Source organism: Leiobunum rupestre, chromosome 7, assembly GCF_980474605.1.
Source record: "Leiobunum rupestre chromosome 7, qqLeiRupe1.1.hap1, whole genome shotgun sequence".
NCBI lineage: Eukaryota > Metazoa > Arthropoda > Arachnida > Opiliones > Sclerosomatidae > Leiobunum > Leiobunum rupestre.
The window spans coordinates 48,788,998-48,806,929 of NC_143390.1; the positions used below are offsets into that span (position 1 = coordinate 48,788,998).

At 34.7% G+C, this 17,932-nt stretch overlaps 4 protein-coding genes across 5 annotated transcripts; 2 read left to right on the forward strand and 2 right to left on the reverse strand.

Annotated features, from left to right (window-relative positions):
• Positions 1–386: 386 nt before the first annotated feature.
• LOC149936622 (zinc finger MYM-type protein 1-like) lies at positions 387–1,473 on the reverse strand. The gene is made up of 2 exons (XM_090153705.1): positions 1,296–1,473; positions 387–1,138 (listed from the first exon to the last, which is right to left on the reverse strand). Exons 1-2 carry the CDS (start codon positions 1,471–1,473, stop codon positions 387–389), a joined length of 930 nt encoding a protein of 309 aa, XP_090009831.1.
• A 4,266-nt stretch (positions 1,474–5,739) lies between these two features.
• Hmt4-20 (Histone methyltransferase 4-20) lies at positions 5,740–12,276 on the forward strand. The gene is made up of 9 exons (XM_090154733.1): positions 5,740–5,822; positions 6,815–7,067; positions 8,214–8,373; positions 8,447–8,559; positions 9,119–9,305; positions 9,713–9,849; positions 9,916–10,070; positions 10,142–10,361; positions 10,433–12,276. The coding sequence occupies exons 2-9, from the start codon at positions 6,922–6,924 to the stop codon at positions 11,946–11,948; spliced, it is 2,634 nt and encodes an 877-aa protein (XP_090010859.1). The 5' UTR covers positions 5,740–5,822; positions 6,815–6,921; the 3' UTR covers positions 11,949–12,276.
• Positions 12,277–12,327: 51 nt separating this feature from the next.
• On the reverse strand, positions 12,328–13,654 carry LOC149936624 (methylthioribulose-1-phosphate dehydratase). The gene is made up of 6 exons (XM_090154736.1): positions 13,518–13,654; positions 13,235–13,304; positions 12,884–13,176; positions 12,723–12,818; positions 12,555–12,661; positions 12,328–12,476 (listed from the first exon to the last, which is right to left on the reverse strand). Exons 1-6 carry the CDS (start codon positions 13,518–13,520, stop codon positions 12,392–12,394), a joined length of 654 nt encoding a protein of 217 aa, XP_090010862.1. The 5' UTR covers positions 13,521–13,654; the 3' UTR covers positions 12,328–12,391.
• An 833-nt stretch (positions 13,655–14,487) lies between these two features.
• On the forward strand, positions 14,488–17,452 carry Pex16 (peroxisomal biogenesis factor 16). 2 transcript variants are annotated; one of them, XM_090154734.1, is made up of 10 exons: positions 14,488–14,633; positions 14,703–14,969; positions 15,105–15,217; positions 15,284–15,417; positions 15,490–15,680; positions 15,752–15,913; positions 15,981–16,053; positions 16,114–16,233; positions 17,162–17,226; positions 17,284–17,452. In XM_090154734.1, exons 2-10 carry the CDS (start codon positions 14,852–14,854, stop codon positions 17,343–17,345), a joined length of 1,038 nt encoding a protein of 345 aa, XP_090010860.1. In that variant the 5' UTR covers positions 14,488–14,633; positions 14,703–14,851; the 3' UTR covers positions 17,346–17,452. The 2 variants fall into 2 exon arrangements, with proteins under 2 accessions (XP_090010860.1, XP_090010861.1); XM_090154735.1 differs by having other exon boundaries at positions 14,488–14,605.
• The last annotated feature ends 480 nt before the right edge of the window (positions 17,453–17,932 follow it).

Below are 17,932 nucleotides of genomic sequence, written 5' to 3' on the forward strand. Positions count from 1 at the left end.
AAAAAATTTATAACATCAGCCTCGTTTAGAAATTGAACACTCTAAGGATCAGACGCCAATAAATAATTTAATACAGAAGAGTTATCGGTCAACCTTCTATTCATTTCTGCGCTAAATTTATCCAAAATCGCGAAATATTTACTTTTTAATTTCTGGCTCACGTTCATGTTTTCATTTTCCCTGTTTCCTAAGCTATCGTAAGCTATGAACTCTTTCAATTTCTTACTAACTACCCTTTTCCTTGGACCAAATTCACTCTTTGGATCTGGTATTGAAACATTTACTGTTTTGGCAAGCTTGGAAGCTTCGTCCCATATTTCAGTAAATTTAGTATCAGTTCTCATTTCTCTAACTTGTAAGTTCACTAAGTGCAAAGCAACAGCTCGTTAATATGCCAATTTGGAGTTTTGTAAATATTCCGAAAGATCATTTGTTGTTCCTAAAACCTCGTCTAAAGCAATTAACAGTACCAAGTTTTGAAAGTTTTCTAACTGAGAAATGTACCCTCTACACTCCGCCGACTCTTCCGATTTACCATTTTCAATAATATTGTCTAAACCTAATAATACGCCATCCAAATTATTTCTGAAGTAGTTAATCCCTTTTCGTTTACTCGACCACCTTGTATGGCAACTCTGGGGCATTTTCAGTACATCCTTGTAATTGAGAGCACTTTGTGATTCTAAAAAAAACTCGGATCTAAGTACTGAGTTGCACTGAAAGTTGCAAATTGCTTGAAGAAGTCCAAGAAGTTCTCTAACGGGCCCTAACTTCGAACAGCAATCTATTAAAACTAAATTCAAACCATGAGCGTAACAGTGTATGTAGGGACAAGGGCCACCAACAGCGGTTTGAATTTGTATGTTTACACCACTTATATTTCCTGACATAACACTCGCACCATCATAACTTTGAGAAACGCAGTTGTTAATGCGAAGCCCACTTTCTTCCACAATTTTAATTATACCAGAAGAAATTGATTTGGCGTCAAATGAGTGTAGGTCTAAAAATCCAATGAACCTTTCTTTAACGTCCCCATTAACAGTGTATCTGACGCATACACTCAATTGCTCTAATCCACCTTTATCTCTCGACTCGTCCGCCATTACAGAGTAGTATCCACCAGAATAATCAATTTCTGATTTTATCATTTTTTTAATTATGTTACCACTCAAAGAAATTAATTCATTCTGAATTATACAACTAGTGTACTTCGCGTTATTGGGCATTATCTAATTTATTTTTTAAATCAGGGCACATCTTCTTTACCATCTCTAAAATTTCGATAAAGTTACCTCTGTTGTCCGAATCACTCATTTCCCTATGACCCCGAAAAGCAATATCTTGCTGAGCGCAAAGAATAACAATTTTAACCAACGTAGCTAAAACGTCGCGATTCCGCGTAACATCGCTTTCTCTTTGATTATCGATTTTCGTCGCGACTGATCCGTTATTTTTACTCTGACGATACATTTTAAACTTTTCGTATGTAAACATGTGGGGTGATTTATCTGAGCTAAAGTGTTTTTTAAATCTCATGTCTGTATTTTTCCAGTCTGAAACTCTGAATAACCGTTAGTCAAAGAATTCTTAGTAGTAGAAAAATGACGACAGCAAAAGCAATACGCCTTGTTGTTTTCAACCGAATATTCTAGCATTGGAAATTTATCATACCAATTTAAATTGAAACTTCTTTTTTGCCCATTAAAATCGGTTTGTGGAAATGTTTTCAATTTAGGCTGAACTGGGTCATTGTCTTTACTAAAGCTAATATCTTTAACAGGTTTTATTGTTGGTATCTGTGCTTTGTCTATATTTTCATCTTTTGCTGGTTTGTCGTTATTCAATAAAACAGTAAATGCTAATCGACTGTCAAGCATTGAATTCGCCAAGTTAATCTCAACAATAGTATTTGCCCTTTTATTAATTATTTCTTCGTGTTTTTGTTCGGAGTCGTTTGAAATACATTGATCCTCAACAAATTGTCCTTGCCCACTTGGTTCTATAGCTTTTTCTTGGGCTTCAATAATTTCATGGGTTTTAATTTTGAAAAACTTTCGAAGTGTATCCTTTTGAGAATCAATTTGTTTTTTTTTTCTAATTTTCTCTTCTTTCGCTTTTCGGCTCCTGGAGCGTGAGTGTTATTAAATCTTTTCATATTTAATCTCCACACTAAAACTAACCATTCAAATGAACTTTATAAGAGTGGGCTGAGCGGCTTTAAAAAAAAAAAGATTAACCAGAGCAAATAGTTGAAAAGCCCGTAGAGGCCCTAGGAGAAGTCAGAGCTTAAACCCTATAAAGGACCGTCTTAAAAGGTAACTTTTAATAGCCTTGAAATGGGCTTTTTTTTAAAAGTAACTTCTAATAGCCTTGAAAAGGCCGTTTGAAAAAGTAAAAATAGCCTAAAAAGGCTGTTTGAAAAAGTAAAAATAGCCTAAAAAGGCTGTTTGAAAAAAGTACGAATAGACTTAAAAAGGCTGTTTCAAAATGTAACAGTACTGGTCGCTACAAATAGCCTTGAAAAAGGCTGTTCTAAAAAGTAGCTAGTCACTACTAATACCCTTGAAAAAAGCTTAGGCTGTTTCAAAAAGTAACTACTAATAGTCTTCAAAAAGACTTTTTAAAATAATAACTAATTAGCCTTTAAAAAGGCTTTTGGTTTGAGATATATTATCTAAGTGTTTAAATTTTAGACAAGCGCATTAAGGCTTCTTTAAACCTCGAGGATGTAGAAATTCGCTCTTGCCAAAATTTTAAACTCGACTGGAGAGACAAAAAATAAGACTACTAACTCGTTCTGTAACACAAAACGAAATGGAACGAAAGATGGCCCGTATCGACGAACTCGTCGAGAGTCACGAAATATCGCAAAAGTGTTGAAAACCGGGTAAAACCACAAAATTATAAAGACACAAACCGCTAGCCCCTGCCCCTCTCCAAGTTGGACAGGTTGGGCCCGGGCAGTTGCGAAAAGCGCTTCTACAAACCTTGGGGCCAGCCTTGGAAATAAGGTTTTTTTTTTAAACTGGTCCTTATGACCAGTGACCCCCTAGTATATGAATTATTAAACTGGTCCCTATGACCAGTGACCCCCTAGCCTATGAATTATTAAACTGGTCTTATATAAAATGTCCTAATGTCATTTATAAGCCTAAAAAAACCTATACTACATGTTTAGAAGTTAAATTATGTTGGTAACATTAACTTTACACGTATTCACAATAGTTAACTTTATTTTATGAGTACCACAAGAATAGTACAATATAGTACCAAATCACTTAAGACTACTACCTAGAAGACCCTCGTAATTTACCGTATTATCTATCTTTCTCTAGGCCCCGTAACTCCAGAGTCCCCGGTTCGTTACCGCGTAGCTAGGTAGCCTACCCTAGGAGGAATCAAGTGTACCTGGAATAGAAATTTGTATTATCCCCGACCAATGCCTCGCGGCTCGGCTACAGCTGTCGCCTGGTGTGTCAAATACTTGGACATAACGTTTTTAGCGCCACCTACAAAGCTTCAGAGTAACCTAGGAGTTACCAAAACATTCGTCTGCTAGACAGTATTTCGAACTTTAACGGTTTTTAGCTTAGGCCACGTCGAAGAAATTTGCCCGAAAACTATATAATTTCAAAGAAAGTTGCAATGAATGTTAAGTTTTAAATTTAATTATGGGGAAATATTGTTGCTTTGACAACTGTCGTAGCGATTCTAAGTGCCATAAAAATAATTTTTTTTATCCAGTTCCTAAACCAAACACGTAGTCATAGTTCACATTTTCCCCACTAGATGGCTCCGTTGTAGTTTTATGTCCAAGGGTTTGAGGTTATTGAGCAGCCTCTCCCGTGGCCCCCCGGATTCTTCTCCAGGTACACTTGAATCCTGCTAGGCCTACCATACTCGGGACTAGAAGATTGAGGGTTTGACGCCAGAGGGGGGTTAGACAGTTCGACTCGTTCGAGGGATGCGAGCGAAGGGACTCTACATAAAGCCTCGACGTGCGGCCGCGGCGGTATAATAAGCGGAGTCGCTGTACATAGAAATCCAGTGAATAGGGAAATCAAAATTGATATAAACCTTAAATTCATCTCCTATTATTTGGAATTATTAAACTGGTCACCTTCTGTTTTTTTGTTATTATTTCGAATTAATAAACTGGACACGGTGACCAGTGACCCCCCAAATTTTGAATAAATAAACTGGTCTGAGCATTAATTAACTGGTCTTTGACCATCTGACCACCATTATTTCCATGGCTGCTTGGGGCAGTTGCACTATTGTATGCGGCGTAGCGGCGCTATGCGCCTTTTGATCCTTATCTCCCCTTATATATCGGGGAAAGATATCCACGAATATTTTTCTTTCTTGTGCAAGCCGACCAAAAATATTTGGTCCTAAGCTTCCACGTGTTCTGTGCAAAGAATATAAAGCTTTATATTCTTTGTTCTGTGCACGTGGCAGCGAAAGCCAAAGGCGAGAAATAGTCCCGGCCCGTCGCGTTACACTCTGCCCCGCCCCCTTCCCCACACTTTACGTTAAAACACGTTCCGATAAATTGAATTTGATGTTTTTTTATAAGCTAAAATTTTGATTTCCATTTTACAAAATTTTCATAAAACACTTAACCGTATTGTAATGGAAATGATTTTGGGCGGCGGGGACCCCTAGAAAATTACGGGTAGCCTACCTTGCCTACCCCTAGATCCGCCACTGGAAATTAGAAGTTACGAAATGTCTGAAGCCGTATTTATAATGTCTAGTTGCCTTTTCCTTGCACGTTTTTTACAACTTGGCGCGTATTTCATTTTATTGGTTTTACCAAAAGTGACTACAGCAGACGCTAGATCATAATTCCTACCACGGAGAAGCTAGCGCCGTTACGCCACCTAGACTCGTGGAGTCGTTTCGGTCGCTAATAAAATTACTTTTAATAATTTAGGTTTGTTCCTTTTTCTGGTTTTGAGCGGGAGATCACATTTTTTGAAGTCGTAAGATTATTTGGGAACTTTCAAGGGAGAGCTGTGGGGTCACTGGGGTGGCTGAAGTCCATTTAAAACACATCATTCGGTCGCCGTTCGTCGCATTTACAAAGTTACACTCTGCAGACGTTTCTGGGACGTTTTTTGAATCGACTTCCGACCCCTCACATCTCCCTTGAAAGTCACTTGAAAAACGCTTCTTCGCCAGATAAATGTTGGGCGATGTTTCAATTTACACCGAGTAAAAATTACTAAAACATAAGTTGTTCGTCGATTGGTCGAAAAAAGACATATTGTGAACGCACCTTTATTTTTACTTTTGAAATCGTATATCTTGTATTAACAATAGAAGCCACAGAAGAGGAATAGCAACTGTAGCTTTAACGTGACTTTCAAATATATCTCGAAATTCTTAAGTTAGGGCTTTGCCCGGAATACTTCCAGTTAATAGCTGTTTCAATAAACGAGGCTTAAATCATAACATTATAGGAGATTTATAGATCTAATATCACCCAATAAATCGGTCGAATTGTTATTCCTGTCCCATATTTTCTTTGCATTATCCTTCGATCTTAATGATCCTTGCTTCGATAAGTTAAAAATTACCGCCCTAAATCTAGCCACTATTATTGGTCGACAATTTCGGGGACTAGAGCGCCATCTACTTTCTGAAGTTTGCTATTTACAATATTTTTTAAAGTTACCGTAGCCAGTTGGGCCTAAAAAGTCATTTTGAAAAATATATATATGTACATATATTTATTTAGCTTTAAAGGTTACTAAGAGGAATAATGATGTTAATTTCTACAATTTGAACTGTCTAAATTGGTCAATGGGAAGGTACGTACAATTATTTTAATCATTTATCGGATTTTATTTATTTTTGTTAATTAATTTAGAAATTTATTTTCAAGATTAATATACATAGCGTAGGCCTAGGCTTAGTGTTAAACTAGTGTTCCTGTATTTTAAACATTAAAAATCGACAGGCCATGGCCATAGGCCTGGGGGTTAACGTTTCTTTTTAAGACAGATAATATTTTTAAGTGGTGTAGTTTTTACAGTGATTGGCGCTGAATATTACAACGTGCCTTTAAAAATGCTATTTGTGGTTAAAGGTTCCATTTTCTTGATTTGATTTCGTCTAAGCCCTCCCCCAACCTCCCCATTATTAATTTTTATATCAAAATATAAAACATTTATATGAATTTTGTTTGATTAGAAAAATAAATAATTTTACTGGTCACTATGCAAATCAAACTTTGTATAATAAGTTTCATGATAATTTTAAAATTTAAATTTTGTGTAATGTAAGCGGAGCTATCTTGGTGTACTTCATAGTCTTCATTTTGTCTAACCACGCAGAAATTCATTTTGGGTTTCTCCTCTTTGATATGTTTAAATGTCAAGTTAACAAAGGCATGTGCTTTTACAAAATTTTCTATTTACAAAGTTTAAATGCTTAATTAAGTTGCAAGCCAGCCTATCCAGGCAGATACCAAGAATCTTATAATTATTGGTATTTCTACAACACAAAATTGGGAAGAATTTTTATGTTTTTGGTAATATAAATTTGGATTCATTTAGGGCATGGTTTGTTTTTATGGCAGTCAAGTTAGACTGTGGGTCAATGTTTAAAGTATGGAATTTTTATTTACAGTTTTTAGAATCTAGTAATTTGTTGGGGAAATATGGGAGCTACCTATCTATTATTATTTTTAAATAACTGTTTGAAATTTTAGGTGCAAATGTGTATTCCAAATACTATGTGTATAATTTGTGTTTTAAGGTATCCAAGAATATTTGATAACTTCTCATTTTTCTTAATGCAGTAGCTTAACAGTATGAAGAAACCCATCTTTTGTTGATTTGAAAGATCAGTATGATCGTGTTCATGTTAAGCTGCGCAGAGAGATCTTATTGAATAGATTGAAGCAAAATGCTTGTTGAATCGTCAAGGTCTGCCTCAAGATACGCTCCATCCACCGGAATGACTCCCAAGGAGTTGTGTGAAAATGATGATATTGCTACTAGTTTAATTCTCGATTCATTTTTTGGATTTAAAACTCACAAAATGAATATAAGGTTTGTTGTATGTCTTTAACTTTTCTAGTATGTTATTAGTTTTATAAATTTAAATGGTTTTTAATGTCATACTTTTTAAGGCGGCTTTGATGTATTAGTGTTTTATGTGGAACCTTAGGAGGGAGGTGGTGCAAATGCCCATAAGTGCAAGAATGCTTTAAGGCTAAGGGGACTTTTTGCGGAAAGTTATTTTGTAGAATACTTAAAAATATTATTCACTTAATTGTAGGGATGCACCAATATGGGTACAGCCAATATAACGGCTATTTGTGGCTGATATTAACAAAAGTTATCTATCATACCAGTAGTGTATATGATAAAATCATTGTAAAAGACGGTTCAGTACACTGTTATACCATTCTATTCTATATTTTCATGAAAAACGTTTGCAAGAGCATATCCGAATGTTTCTTTTCATTTGACGTGATACATATTTTCTATCACAATTCAACCCAAAGATTACACTCTTAACCCCCTGTCTAAAGAAAGGTATGATCTAGCTTCTGAAGTCTGGCGTCCGTGGCACGGCCAATCAAATAAAATATTATCATTATGTTTTTTCTGAAAATATTTTTCTATTACCAGTATCGGCTGCTACCGATATTAGAAAAATAGGCTGATATATCTGTGCATCCCTTCTTAATCATGTATCTAATTTCAATATGGTAGTATAAAAAATTTTAGTAATCTAACCATTGAACCCTCCTTTAATCCATGTTTTGTTACTTTGGTACAAGCTACCCTAATTTAATTTAGTAGCAAAAACTGTTTTTGTTGGTATTAACGAAACAATCTTGTTTATTAATCCCATTAATTATAAAACTTTAAAAAGAAGCAGTGCAAAGATAGTTAAATAAACATTTATTTAATAAAGCAGAGTGCGAAATGCCGCCGCACTTTTCCTTCGAAAAATAGGAATTTAAATGCATTTCCTCTGTGACAAAAAGATTTCAAACATTTTGGTTTGAACCCCATCGTTATGCGTCTCCCAATCAATAAATAATGTTGTTTATCATTCATGTATTAAGAATACAAAATCTCTTACATGTTGATAAGATAATGCATATAAAAAACTCAATTAAAAGGAATTATTGAATTGTAGTTATTATGGCTGTTGTAATGACAAAAAAATTTAAACAATTTCAGATTTAAACCATCTAATATAAGGAAAGAAAAACTTAAGACTGTAATAGTCGATTTCAAAGAACATCAAGACTATGAAAAAGTGTATTTTTTTCTGTTGGGATTAGACCCCGCCTTAACATCTGGAAAGCATAAAATACAGCAGTCAACTTTGAGAGATCATGTAAATCTTGCTCAGTTATTTGAAACTACCACTGTCTTGATACTTAGAAAATCATTGTGCAAAATTATTCCAGGTTTTCCGCTATCTTAGAATGTTTGACAAAAATGCAGGTTTTGAACTACTGCCATGCCGTAGGTATTCCCTCGAGGGAAATCTGGGTGCAAAGATCTGTGCTACTAGAAAATGGTGGGTTTTGGTTGACTCATATCACTCTAAACAAAGTTGGCTGATTCAAATCGATTGAATATAGAGCTGCATATGAAGCAGGAATCTTACCTTTCTCTCATTCCCTGTACAACAATATCTATTTAATTCCCAATGCACTTGACAAATTTTCTCATTCCCACCCTTTCTAAACCATTTTCCTTACCGATTCAAAGTATTGCAATTAGAGGGAAAATCCATTCCCAAAATCAAAATTACTTTTCCATCTATCCATTCCCTAACTGAAAATGATATACCAATCTCATACCGACCCATACTCATGGCTACTGTGGCATAAAACCATTTCCATGCAGCTCTCTACTACGTATTACTTTTAAATGGAATTGTTAATAAAGCCAAAATTAATTTTTAGTTGAATTAACCCTGCACGCCACGTATGAATTCAATTTATTATTTTCTTAAATATAAATTTTAAAATAAGATTAATTTCATTTTTTGCCAACCTACTTGTAAATGGAAAACTTTCAATTGCACAACACTCTTGTATATTGAATCTATAGTCGGTTTAATATTTCTTTAGGTACAAAAACGATAACATAGATTACTTAGTGGGCTGTATAGCTGAATTGTCAGAGGATGAAGAAGCTCAATTGCTTCATTGTGGAAAAAATGATTTCAGTGTAATGTACTCTTGCAGAAAGAACTGCGCACAGTTATGGCTTGGCCCCGCTGCATTTATTAATCACGATTGTCGCAGCAATTGCAAGGTTTGTCTTAGTCTATGGTGTTTTCTACAATGTTTTAAGTTCAATTTACATATAACTGCCACCACCAAATGATGACAAAATGCAATCAGACTTAGGTGTGTAAATCTTGGTACTAAGCATAAAGTGTTTTGCTGGTACAGTAAATTCATACCCATATGAAAAAGTGCGGTTAATATTTAAGCCAAACTTTATTGCATTTCTTTGGTTTCAAATTTCACTTCTCAAGATTTGGAAGTGTTTATTTCCAAGAATGCCACATTTTTAATTTATTCGCAACGTTTTGAAAATGTGTTGACGATTTTAGTAATCTGATGGTGGTGCAGTAAATTTTTCCAATCCCCTCCATTTTCTCTAAACTGTTTTCCTTTACAACGCTATTCTTATGGTAACTTATTTTGTTTTTGTAGTTTGTTTCAACTGGCAGAGATACTGCATGTGTAAAAGTATTAAGAGATATTGAAGAAGGGGAAGAAATTACTTGTTTTTATGGTGAAGATTTTTTTGGCGATGGGAATTGCTACTGTGAATGTGAAACTTGTGAAAGGTATGCAGTTCAGTGTTTGTTTACAGTTAATTACATTCCATTTTGATAATTTGTTTTGTGTCAAAGACGAGGGCTAGGGGCATTCACCGATAAGAACAAAAATTCTGAAAATCTAAATTCAGGAAAGAAAACTGTCTATTCTCTGAGAGAGACTGACAATCGACTGAACAGAATGAAGAAATTAAACAAAGGTAGACGACAAGAGAAAAAAGACCTTGAAGGTAAAAAAGCCTTACTGTTAGTAGTTGAAGCTCCACAATTAAAGGAAATTTTGTATTAAAATTTTTCCTAGATGAATCAAAAGACATTTTAAAAAATAGCTTGAACTGTAACGAGAAGAAGACAGAAAAAAGCAAAAGCAGTAAACTCCTAGGAACAAATGACCTCTCAAACCAGAAAGAAGAAGCAAATGGAGTAGATTGTGTTCTGCCTTTGAAAAATAACAAGAATAGTATTAATGGCGTAAATTATGCTGTTTTTCCAAAGAACTTGAAAGATCAAGATGTTTGTCGGTGAGAAATCTTTAACAGGATTTTTGTTCCATTCGCACAGCATATAAGATAGATTGCAATTTCAATTACAGAGCAACACGTTTGAGAAGCAGTTCAAAGAAACTGGCTGGGTCTTCAAATCAAAACTCAATCGAGAAGAAAGGGTCTTTAAGACGCCAAATCAGAGAAGGGGTGCCGTTACACAAAACGTTAAACACTGATTGTTCTAGCAATAAGCCTAGGCTTTGTAAAATAAATCAACCAAATATCATAGAAGATAGTTTAGATAGTGTTATAATTGATAGTGAAGAAATGAACGATGATACATCTAGAGAATCAAACCATGGTGGTTCGATACTCTACGAGAGGCTATGCAATGGTAGCAACAGCAAAGTGACAACTTTTCACAGTAATGACATTCCCATTACCGCAACCCACAATAGGCTTAAAAATTCAACGGATATTGCCACGTCTAAGGTCACAGGACATGAGTCCCCCAGTTTATGCAATGATTCCAATGATAAATTGGAAAAAGTACCTGAAAGGAGTACTGATAAGAAAGAACTCTTAGATATAAATGTGGAAACTAACGCTCCGGATGGAGAAAACCAAACTAAATCCCTCCCCGAGATTACCTGTAACCCTGATAATACTTTAGAAAATAATAAAACTAGAGCCTTAAGAAAGAGCAAGCGTCCGGCTCTGGAGAGTAACTCTGCTAGATCCAAAGCTGAAAAATCCAATGTTCCTATTTTAACCCATTATTTAAACTGTGATGTTGCCGAGGACAAAAAGAGCATTGTGAGAGATTCGAAAGCTAGAACTTGCAAATCACGAACGTCTGTGCGGGAAGGTTCTCAATCGGATGATATAGCAAAATGCAAAATGGGCATAGCCAAAAGATTTACAAGGAGTTCTAACAAAACTGTGACAGGTAATGGTTCTATTAAATCAGATGAACCTAAATCAGGCAATATAGAAGAACATATCGTAACTGAAGATGAAATTGTTGGAAAGACTTCTTTGTGTGTAAATAAAACCAACTTGGCTATGATAAATGTATTTCCTAAATTGGAAATTGATGAGAAATGCAACTCCCCCGAAACACCCTCCACGCCAGTATTAGAAAAAGAATTCTCCTTGCCCACATTAGAAAAAGAACCAAGTATAGATCAAAAGACTTCTAATGAAGAAAATATTATAACTGAAAATGAAGCTATGCCATTGACTCCACCTCATGGGTGTTTGAAACTAACAATACGCGTTTTAAGGCGACCCGTGTCAGAAGATTCGAATAACCTAAAATCTGGTCATAGGAAAACTAAAGTGTCCGAACGTAAAATATACGAAATTCTTTCCCCGCAAAAGGAGAGTTTAAAAGTCGATGCCTCCCCCCCATTGGATTTTTCCAAACACCATAATAGTTCGAAGAAGAAAAAGCGCCATAAAGAGAAGAAAAGGACCCATAGTCATCATCATAAAGATTCAAAATTTTTGAAGAATGAATCTCCAATTAAACCGGGAATGAAAAGACTGCGGTTGATAGTTGGCAATGACTCTATTGACATAGACATTCCCCCAACTCCGTCTAAAATTAAAAAGACATGACCAAGGGAAAACGGTTCTAGTTCAGTTAATTATTGAGCTCAACATTTGTATATATTATTTTCGGGGCGTGTGAATGTTTTTTGTAAACTTCTTTTTACTTTTTTTTACGTTAAAACGTGTTAATTTATATAAAAACAATATTTCAAAAACTAAGTTACCTCACAGTAGGAAATACGAAATTTCTGGTACTGGTAATAAGGTAGTTAATGTTTTATTATACTTAAATAAGTCGCATTTTATATCTACACATTGGCTGTGCAAACGGTGAAAACAAAAACTTAAACAAAACCATTGATTCTAATAATAAAGGAAAATTTATTTTGGAAGATGCTGATTTCCTAATTTATAACAAAACTTGAAAGAATTGAAAGTCTTAACATAACAATGAATATTTTTTATTAAAAAAAATGACACTTATAAAATACAATAAATGAGGAAACATTTTATGGGTCGGGGGTTTTGGTTGGATCGAGTCCAAATTTTTTCATTTGTACTGCAATATCAAACAAATAATCGTAGCATTCGGTCCTGTTTTAAATACCAGATGGAAAATCAAAAACCAATGTGATCACTGCTTTTTTTTGGCTAATCCTCTTTAATACTTACATAATTTTGGTTTTTTCCCATGTATCACCCCATACATAAACCCCGTGTCTCCTCACAAGAACAGCGCATGTTTCTGGATATTTTATCATTGCATCAGCTAATGGGTCCTAGAAATATTTAAGAGGTAATGATTTTCAATTAAAAATTTTAGGCTTGGTTGAGTTTTACCTTTAAATCACTTTCAAATGGTAAATTATCAATAATTGGAACTACTAATTTATCATCATATCTGTAGTTTACGCCAGTTTTTGCATTTTTTATACCCTGTTTTTTTTTTAAGTTTTCTATATTATTTATTGCCTTTTTAGATTATTAGGATGCAATTAAACCTTTATCATTTCTTGGTGAGTTATTACAAATTCATTTCCTGGATAAAGTAAAGTTGCCATAACCGCTGCTTTTGAATGGGTGTGGATTACCGCACCAGCCCCTCTCATGGAATAAGCATTCATGAAAATAGGAGTGCAGTCGCTTTTCTTAAGCTTTTTTTCAGGTGGGGGACCAGAAATATCTTCTCCATTTAATTTTTGAACAAATAAGTCATCTGGATCAATTCTCTCTTTTTGAATACTGGATGGTGCAATATATATTTCATCCCCTAATTTAATAGATAGTGCTCCTCCTAATAATATTAATTGTTTATCAGGATGATAGTGTTACACTGATTATGATCTGAATACCTGTGCCGGTTAGCCAGCCAAGATGGTAAAAAGATTTGCATAACTCTGGTATTAAATTTCTTGGGTGCTCCTATTGAAAAGATAAATATTGCCATATTTTAAATACATTAATAATTGAAGGCCAAAGTAAGGACCATGGTGCTGGTTGGGAGGGGGGGGGGGTGGTTACGGCTTTTGGCGTACTTGTGAGTGCCATACATTTCTAGCCAAAGGGGGAATAAGTTCCGCAAAGGGGTCAAAAATTGGTCTTATTGTAAACCTTGAGCAATAAAATGTTTCTTACCATAGTTCACTTCCCATAGCAAGTGACTAAAATGATTTTATGATCCAACTACAGATTAGTTTTGACAATGAAAATTATAAATTTATCTTAGTAGTTTAGTGATAAGTTCAAGGTCATACATGGAACTTTTAACCACGCTACAAAGTAAATTCAAGACCAATAAGTTTGGGGAGTAATAAATATAATTATTTATATGTGGTACCTCGTACAATTATATAGCCTTTAGGCAACTCATAAAGTTAAGTAGTTGCAGACGCTTTTCCGTTGCAAAACACAAAGCGTCTGCTTAGCAGACAGAAATTCTGCAGCTAAGTTATCGTGTAGGCCGCTAGGTGGCTCTATGTTGAAAGAAAAGGTTATTAGGTGAGCTAAATAAATTTATTATTATAGGCGCTTAAATAAATCATCCTCCAAGGAAATCGCTAAGAAGTAATATTTCCGAGAGCCAGGACCCGCAAAGCATTGTTTATATAGTGCTTGTTGAAATATTGGAATCTTTTCACCTGTAAACAGAACGTCGTGTTTTTGCCAAGCCTTAATAAGTCAAAAAAAATACATGGTTAAAAGGGTACGCTTGTTGCGGCCGTAAAAGTGAAAAATTTCCAAGAAACACTATATAAACAGTGTCTTGCAGGTACTCTGCCCTCGTTGTTGTCTTTTTCTGCTCTTCCGGCCGGCTGTTCGCAGCCGGGGTATTTTCGACTGTTGTCGGGGTTCTTGCGTGCCCTGCAGCGGTTTTGAGTTTTTTGTTGCCTTGACTGTTTGTCCTCTTTATTTGTAGTGTTGGTGTCTAAGGCTTTTAGCCGACATCACTTTGCGTGCCCCTCTCAAAAAAAAAAAAAAAAACAGTGTCTTGCAGGTCCTGGCTCTCGGAAAATTTACTTCTTGCGATTTCCTTGGAGGATGATTTATTGAAGCGCCTATTACGTATACAAATTATAACTATTATCCATGGTCGTCTTCATCATTTGTCGACATTTTATGTTTACTTCCCGCTAGCTTCCCGTTACCATTCGGGTTTCCCTATAATTCTTCATCGGACAATAAGTTGTTAACATTTTCCTTTTATTTCACTCCTTTTGCAATCGGTTTGTTTTTGCGTTATCCGTCGATTAGGTCTATAATCTCAATTAAATTTTAGTGTTAACCCTCTTTTTTTTTTACAAATTTTCCCTCTCGTCGTAGACATCTTCAAATTCTGCCTTAAGCTGTCCGGAGCTGCCCGGAGCTGCCCGATTATCAACTTTGTACTTGTCTCATCAAAACTCTAACTCGAAATTGGCTGTTTACTGCTCGGAGGCAGACTAATGGTATTGGCGCTTCACTAGACCATAATGGCGCTTTCCGTGTGTCAAAATCTTTGCGGAAAGTATGGAGAATTTGTTAAATGTAATCCAAATTTAGTAAGTGAATTGGAATACATATTAAGATGGATGTCATACTTAACTGCAGGTAAATATTACCTTTATTTCTATCTTTATCATGTTAAGTTTGCACATACTAAACCTTGGTCAATGGGTTTTTTTTCCTTGTTTTCACTCTTTGTTACGGTTTCTTGGGTATATGAAAGTATGAAATTTATTTCAGGGCGTTTCGATAACTCTTCTGTTATATCAGAGTTGATTTACGCATTGTCAAGCCTTTTAAAACTCACAAATGATCTAATCTTGAGGCACGCTGTGAATCTTCCTGTGCACATTGTAATCTATATATGTTATTACACCATTGATAACATAACATGCAAACTTATTTTTTCTTTTTTTAAGAGCACCGCTGTAACACGTTTAAAAACATGCTTGGCAGTTGTGGAATACTCTGAAGTATTTGCAGAGCTTGCCGCAGCTAAACTGGGAGGTGATATCTTACGGTGGACAGTGATAACAGTTATTCAAATAATTAAGTAATGTTTTAATTTTAAAATGACTTTGTTGAAATTGTGGCGTTTATGTCATAATCATATTTTGTTCTGCAGGAGTGCAATTCGGTTTTTGCTTTTATTGAAACACAAACAAGGCATTTTGAAGTCACCACCAATATCACCTTTAAATCGAAAAAAACTTCCAAATAATACTAACAACAATGTTGAAGAGACTACTTCGGTTAAGCAACCTGATACATTATTGCTTAAAAGGACTGGAAGATCGCTTCGAAGCATTGACGCCGGTAATTTTATCTTGTTTTACATATTTTTTCAGCATGACTTGTAGTGTTCGTATTTTTATAATATTTTTCAGCGCCACCATTATCAAGACGAAATTGGAAAGTACCAGTTCAGAATAATAATAGTAAACCTGACAATAACCTGACGAACACCAAAGTGTATTTCCCACCAACGATATTAGAGGGCGAAAAATTGATGGGAGAAATACTTCATATTTCGAGACCTTTATTTCATCGTACGTAAATATAATCCCATGTTCTAATAAATTGTACACCTTTTTAAAATATCATTTTGCAAGGTAGTTTTTTCTATCGCTGCCTTTGGAGAGCAGTCTTGGAAATCATGGTTCGCAGCTATTGGTTGTGACTTAACCAGGTACATTCGGTGCTATTAATGTTACATTCAAAAATACACAGTTTTTAAACTTCCTTCTAGTTTACAACTTTTAGGAGACAGAAGTGCAGTGAATCATTCGGAACAACTGGAGTTAAGCAGAAGAGCTCTGATTTTGCTCATGTATTTGCTAAGATCGCCACTTTACGACAAATTCACAAAGTCAGTCCCTATATAAAATGTTGGTTGCAGGAACTTTCCAAATTTTTAGTTCGTTAAATATACAATCACAGAAAATTTCATAAAAATTGATTGACTGTTTAATTATATTGAATAATAATGCTAGAAATCAATTTTTTTGGGAATTTTAAAGACTTTGTCCTTGGTTTGCTTTAACGACCTGAAACTGGTCTGTTTCAGACTAAAAATTAGGCCTGTGCCTGTACTCGACAAGGACTCGCAACCCATTTTTCTAAGGCTCAATTGGGTACCCGAGTCCTTTTCCAGAGCCTAAAAATTACTCGAAGTGAACTTGAGCTAGTAGAAAAAATCCTGATGAGTGCGTTATTCCCCTCGTGTTATAAATTTAAATTCCCGGAATTGCGCTACAGTAGCTATTTTAGTGCACATAAAATGGATGGAGATCACGTGGCCAACCTTTTAGTTTTACTTTCTTAAGTTAAGGTGTGTTCGCGCTCTATTCCTGGTTTTTAGATTAATTTGAGTAACTTCAAGCTGAAAATGAGTAAAAGAACAAAAATTTTGGACCCAAATAAGACTCAGTTGGAAATTCTAGACTAGAATTAGACTCTACACCATATTTAAGGATTCCAGCGAGTCCAACTTTCAAAGACTCGAGACTCGTTCAAATCCAATTTTCCAGGACTTGATACTGAGCAAGTCCAGTTTTCCAGGACTCAGGGTAAGACTCGAAACCCAAAAAAACACGACTCTCACAGTACTACTAAAAATAAGGCATGTAATGGCTTAATTATTGAACGAAAGTTACATATTTTTAAATACTTAACAGCCTTAAAATAAAATTAAACCTACATTCATGAAGATTAATTTTGTTAAGAGTTTTGTGCAACCAACAATTTAAGAAAATATCTATAGAATGACCAATTTATATATTTTCCCTCTTCTCTAGACAAAAGATTTTGACTGTATTGTTATTTATTTCAAAAAGCGTCCCAGTTGTTGGAATGTTTATAAGTAAGTTATGAACATTGTGTTAACTAACGAAATTCTAATATTATTTCGATTCTCCAGAGCCGATAGCGGATTATCTTCCTGATTGGCAGAAGACTTACTTTCATGCTTGGGCAATGTAACAAAAGAATGGAATCTGGATAAATTTGAATATTATATAAATACAAGATTTATACTTTTATTTTATAAATGGTTTACAGTAATAAAAATTTATATTTTTTTCTATTCAGTTTGAATTGGTTTACTTTACCAATATACTTTGGTTAGGGGATTTGTCTTAATGAAATGATTAGGCCCTTCAATATAGCTGATTCCGCAATTCACTATGAAGTATTAATAAGAAGAGCCTGGTCGTAAAAGCTAAATTTAATTCAATTCTTGGCATGAATATATTCATTTCAACCATAAATATTGAACTGCATTAGGTAGCCTCGAGGGGAAAGTCGCCCCTCCTTTGGAAATTTGATTACATCGTGTTAATCGCGATTAAATTCTTAATCTTATAATCTTGAATTAATCTTTTAATTTTGAATTCATCTTTTAATCTTGAATTAATCTTTTAATCTTGAATTAATCTTTTAATCTTGAATTAATCTTTTAATCTTGAATTAATCTTTTAATCTTAATTTCATCTTTTAATCGTGAATTAATCTTTTAATTTTGAAGTAATCTTTAATTTTGAAGTAATCTTTAATTTTGAATTAATCTT

Excerpts from the sequence above, each read along its gene's own strand:
- LOC149936622 (XM_090153705.1), bottom strand. The coding sequence starts at position 1,473 with ATGTATCGTCAGAGTAAAAATAACGGATCAGTCGCGACGAAAATCGAT. Across the intron at positions 1,139-1,295 it reads GAGTGATTCGGACAACAGAG|AAATTGATTATTCTGGTGGA; the intron begins GTAACTTTATCG and ends TGATAAAATCAG.
- Hmt4-20 (XM_090154733.1), top strand. The coding sequence starts at position 6,922 with ATGCTTGTTGAATCGTCAAGGTCTGCCTCAAGATACGCTCCATCCACC. Across the intron at positions 8,374-8,446 it reads AGTCAACTTTGAGAGATCAT|GTTTTCCGCTATCTTAGAAT; the intron begins GTAAATCTTGCT and ends AAATTATTCCAG. Across the intron at positions 10,071-10,141 it reads AGAGAAAAAAGACCTTGAAG|ATGAATCAAAAGACATTTTA; the intron begins GTAAAAAAGCCT and ends AATTTTTCCTAG.
- LOC149936624 (XM_090154736.1), bottom strand. Across the intron at positions 13,177-13,234 it reads TGGCTGGCTAACCGGCACAG|GAGGAGCACTATCTATTAAA; the intron begins GTATTCAGATCA and ends TAATATTATTAG. Across the intron at positions 12,477-12,554 it reads TGGGAAAAAACCAAAATTAT|GACCGAATGCTACGATTATT; the intron begins GTAAGTATTAAA and ends TATTTAAAACAG.
- Pex16 (XM_090154734.1), top strand. The coding sequence starts at position 14,852 with ATGGCGCTTTCCGTGTGTCAAAATCTTTGCGGAAAGTATGGAGAATTT. Across the intron at positions 15,914-15,980 it reads TTCGAGACCTTTATTTCATC|TTTTTTCTATCGCTGCCTTT; the intron begins GTACGTAAATAT and ends TTTGCAAGGTAG. Across the intron at positions 16,234-17,161 it reads CTTTACGACAAATTCACAAA|ACAAAAGATTTTGACTGTAT; the intron begins GTCAGTCCCTAT and ends CCTCTTCTCTAG.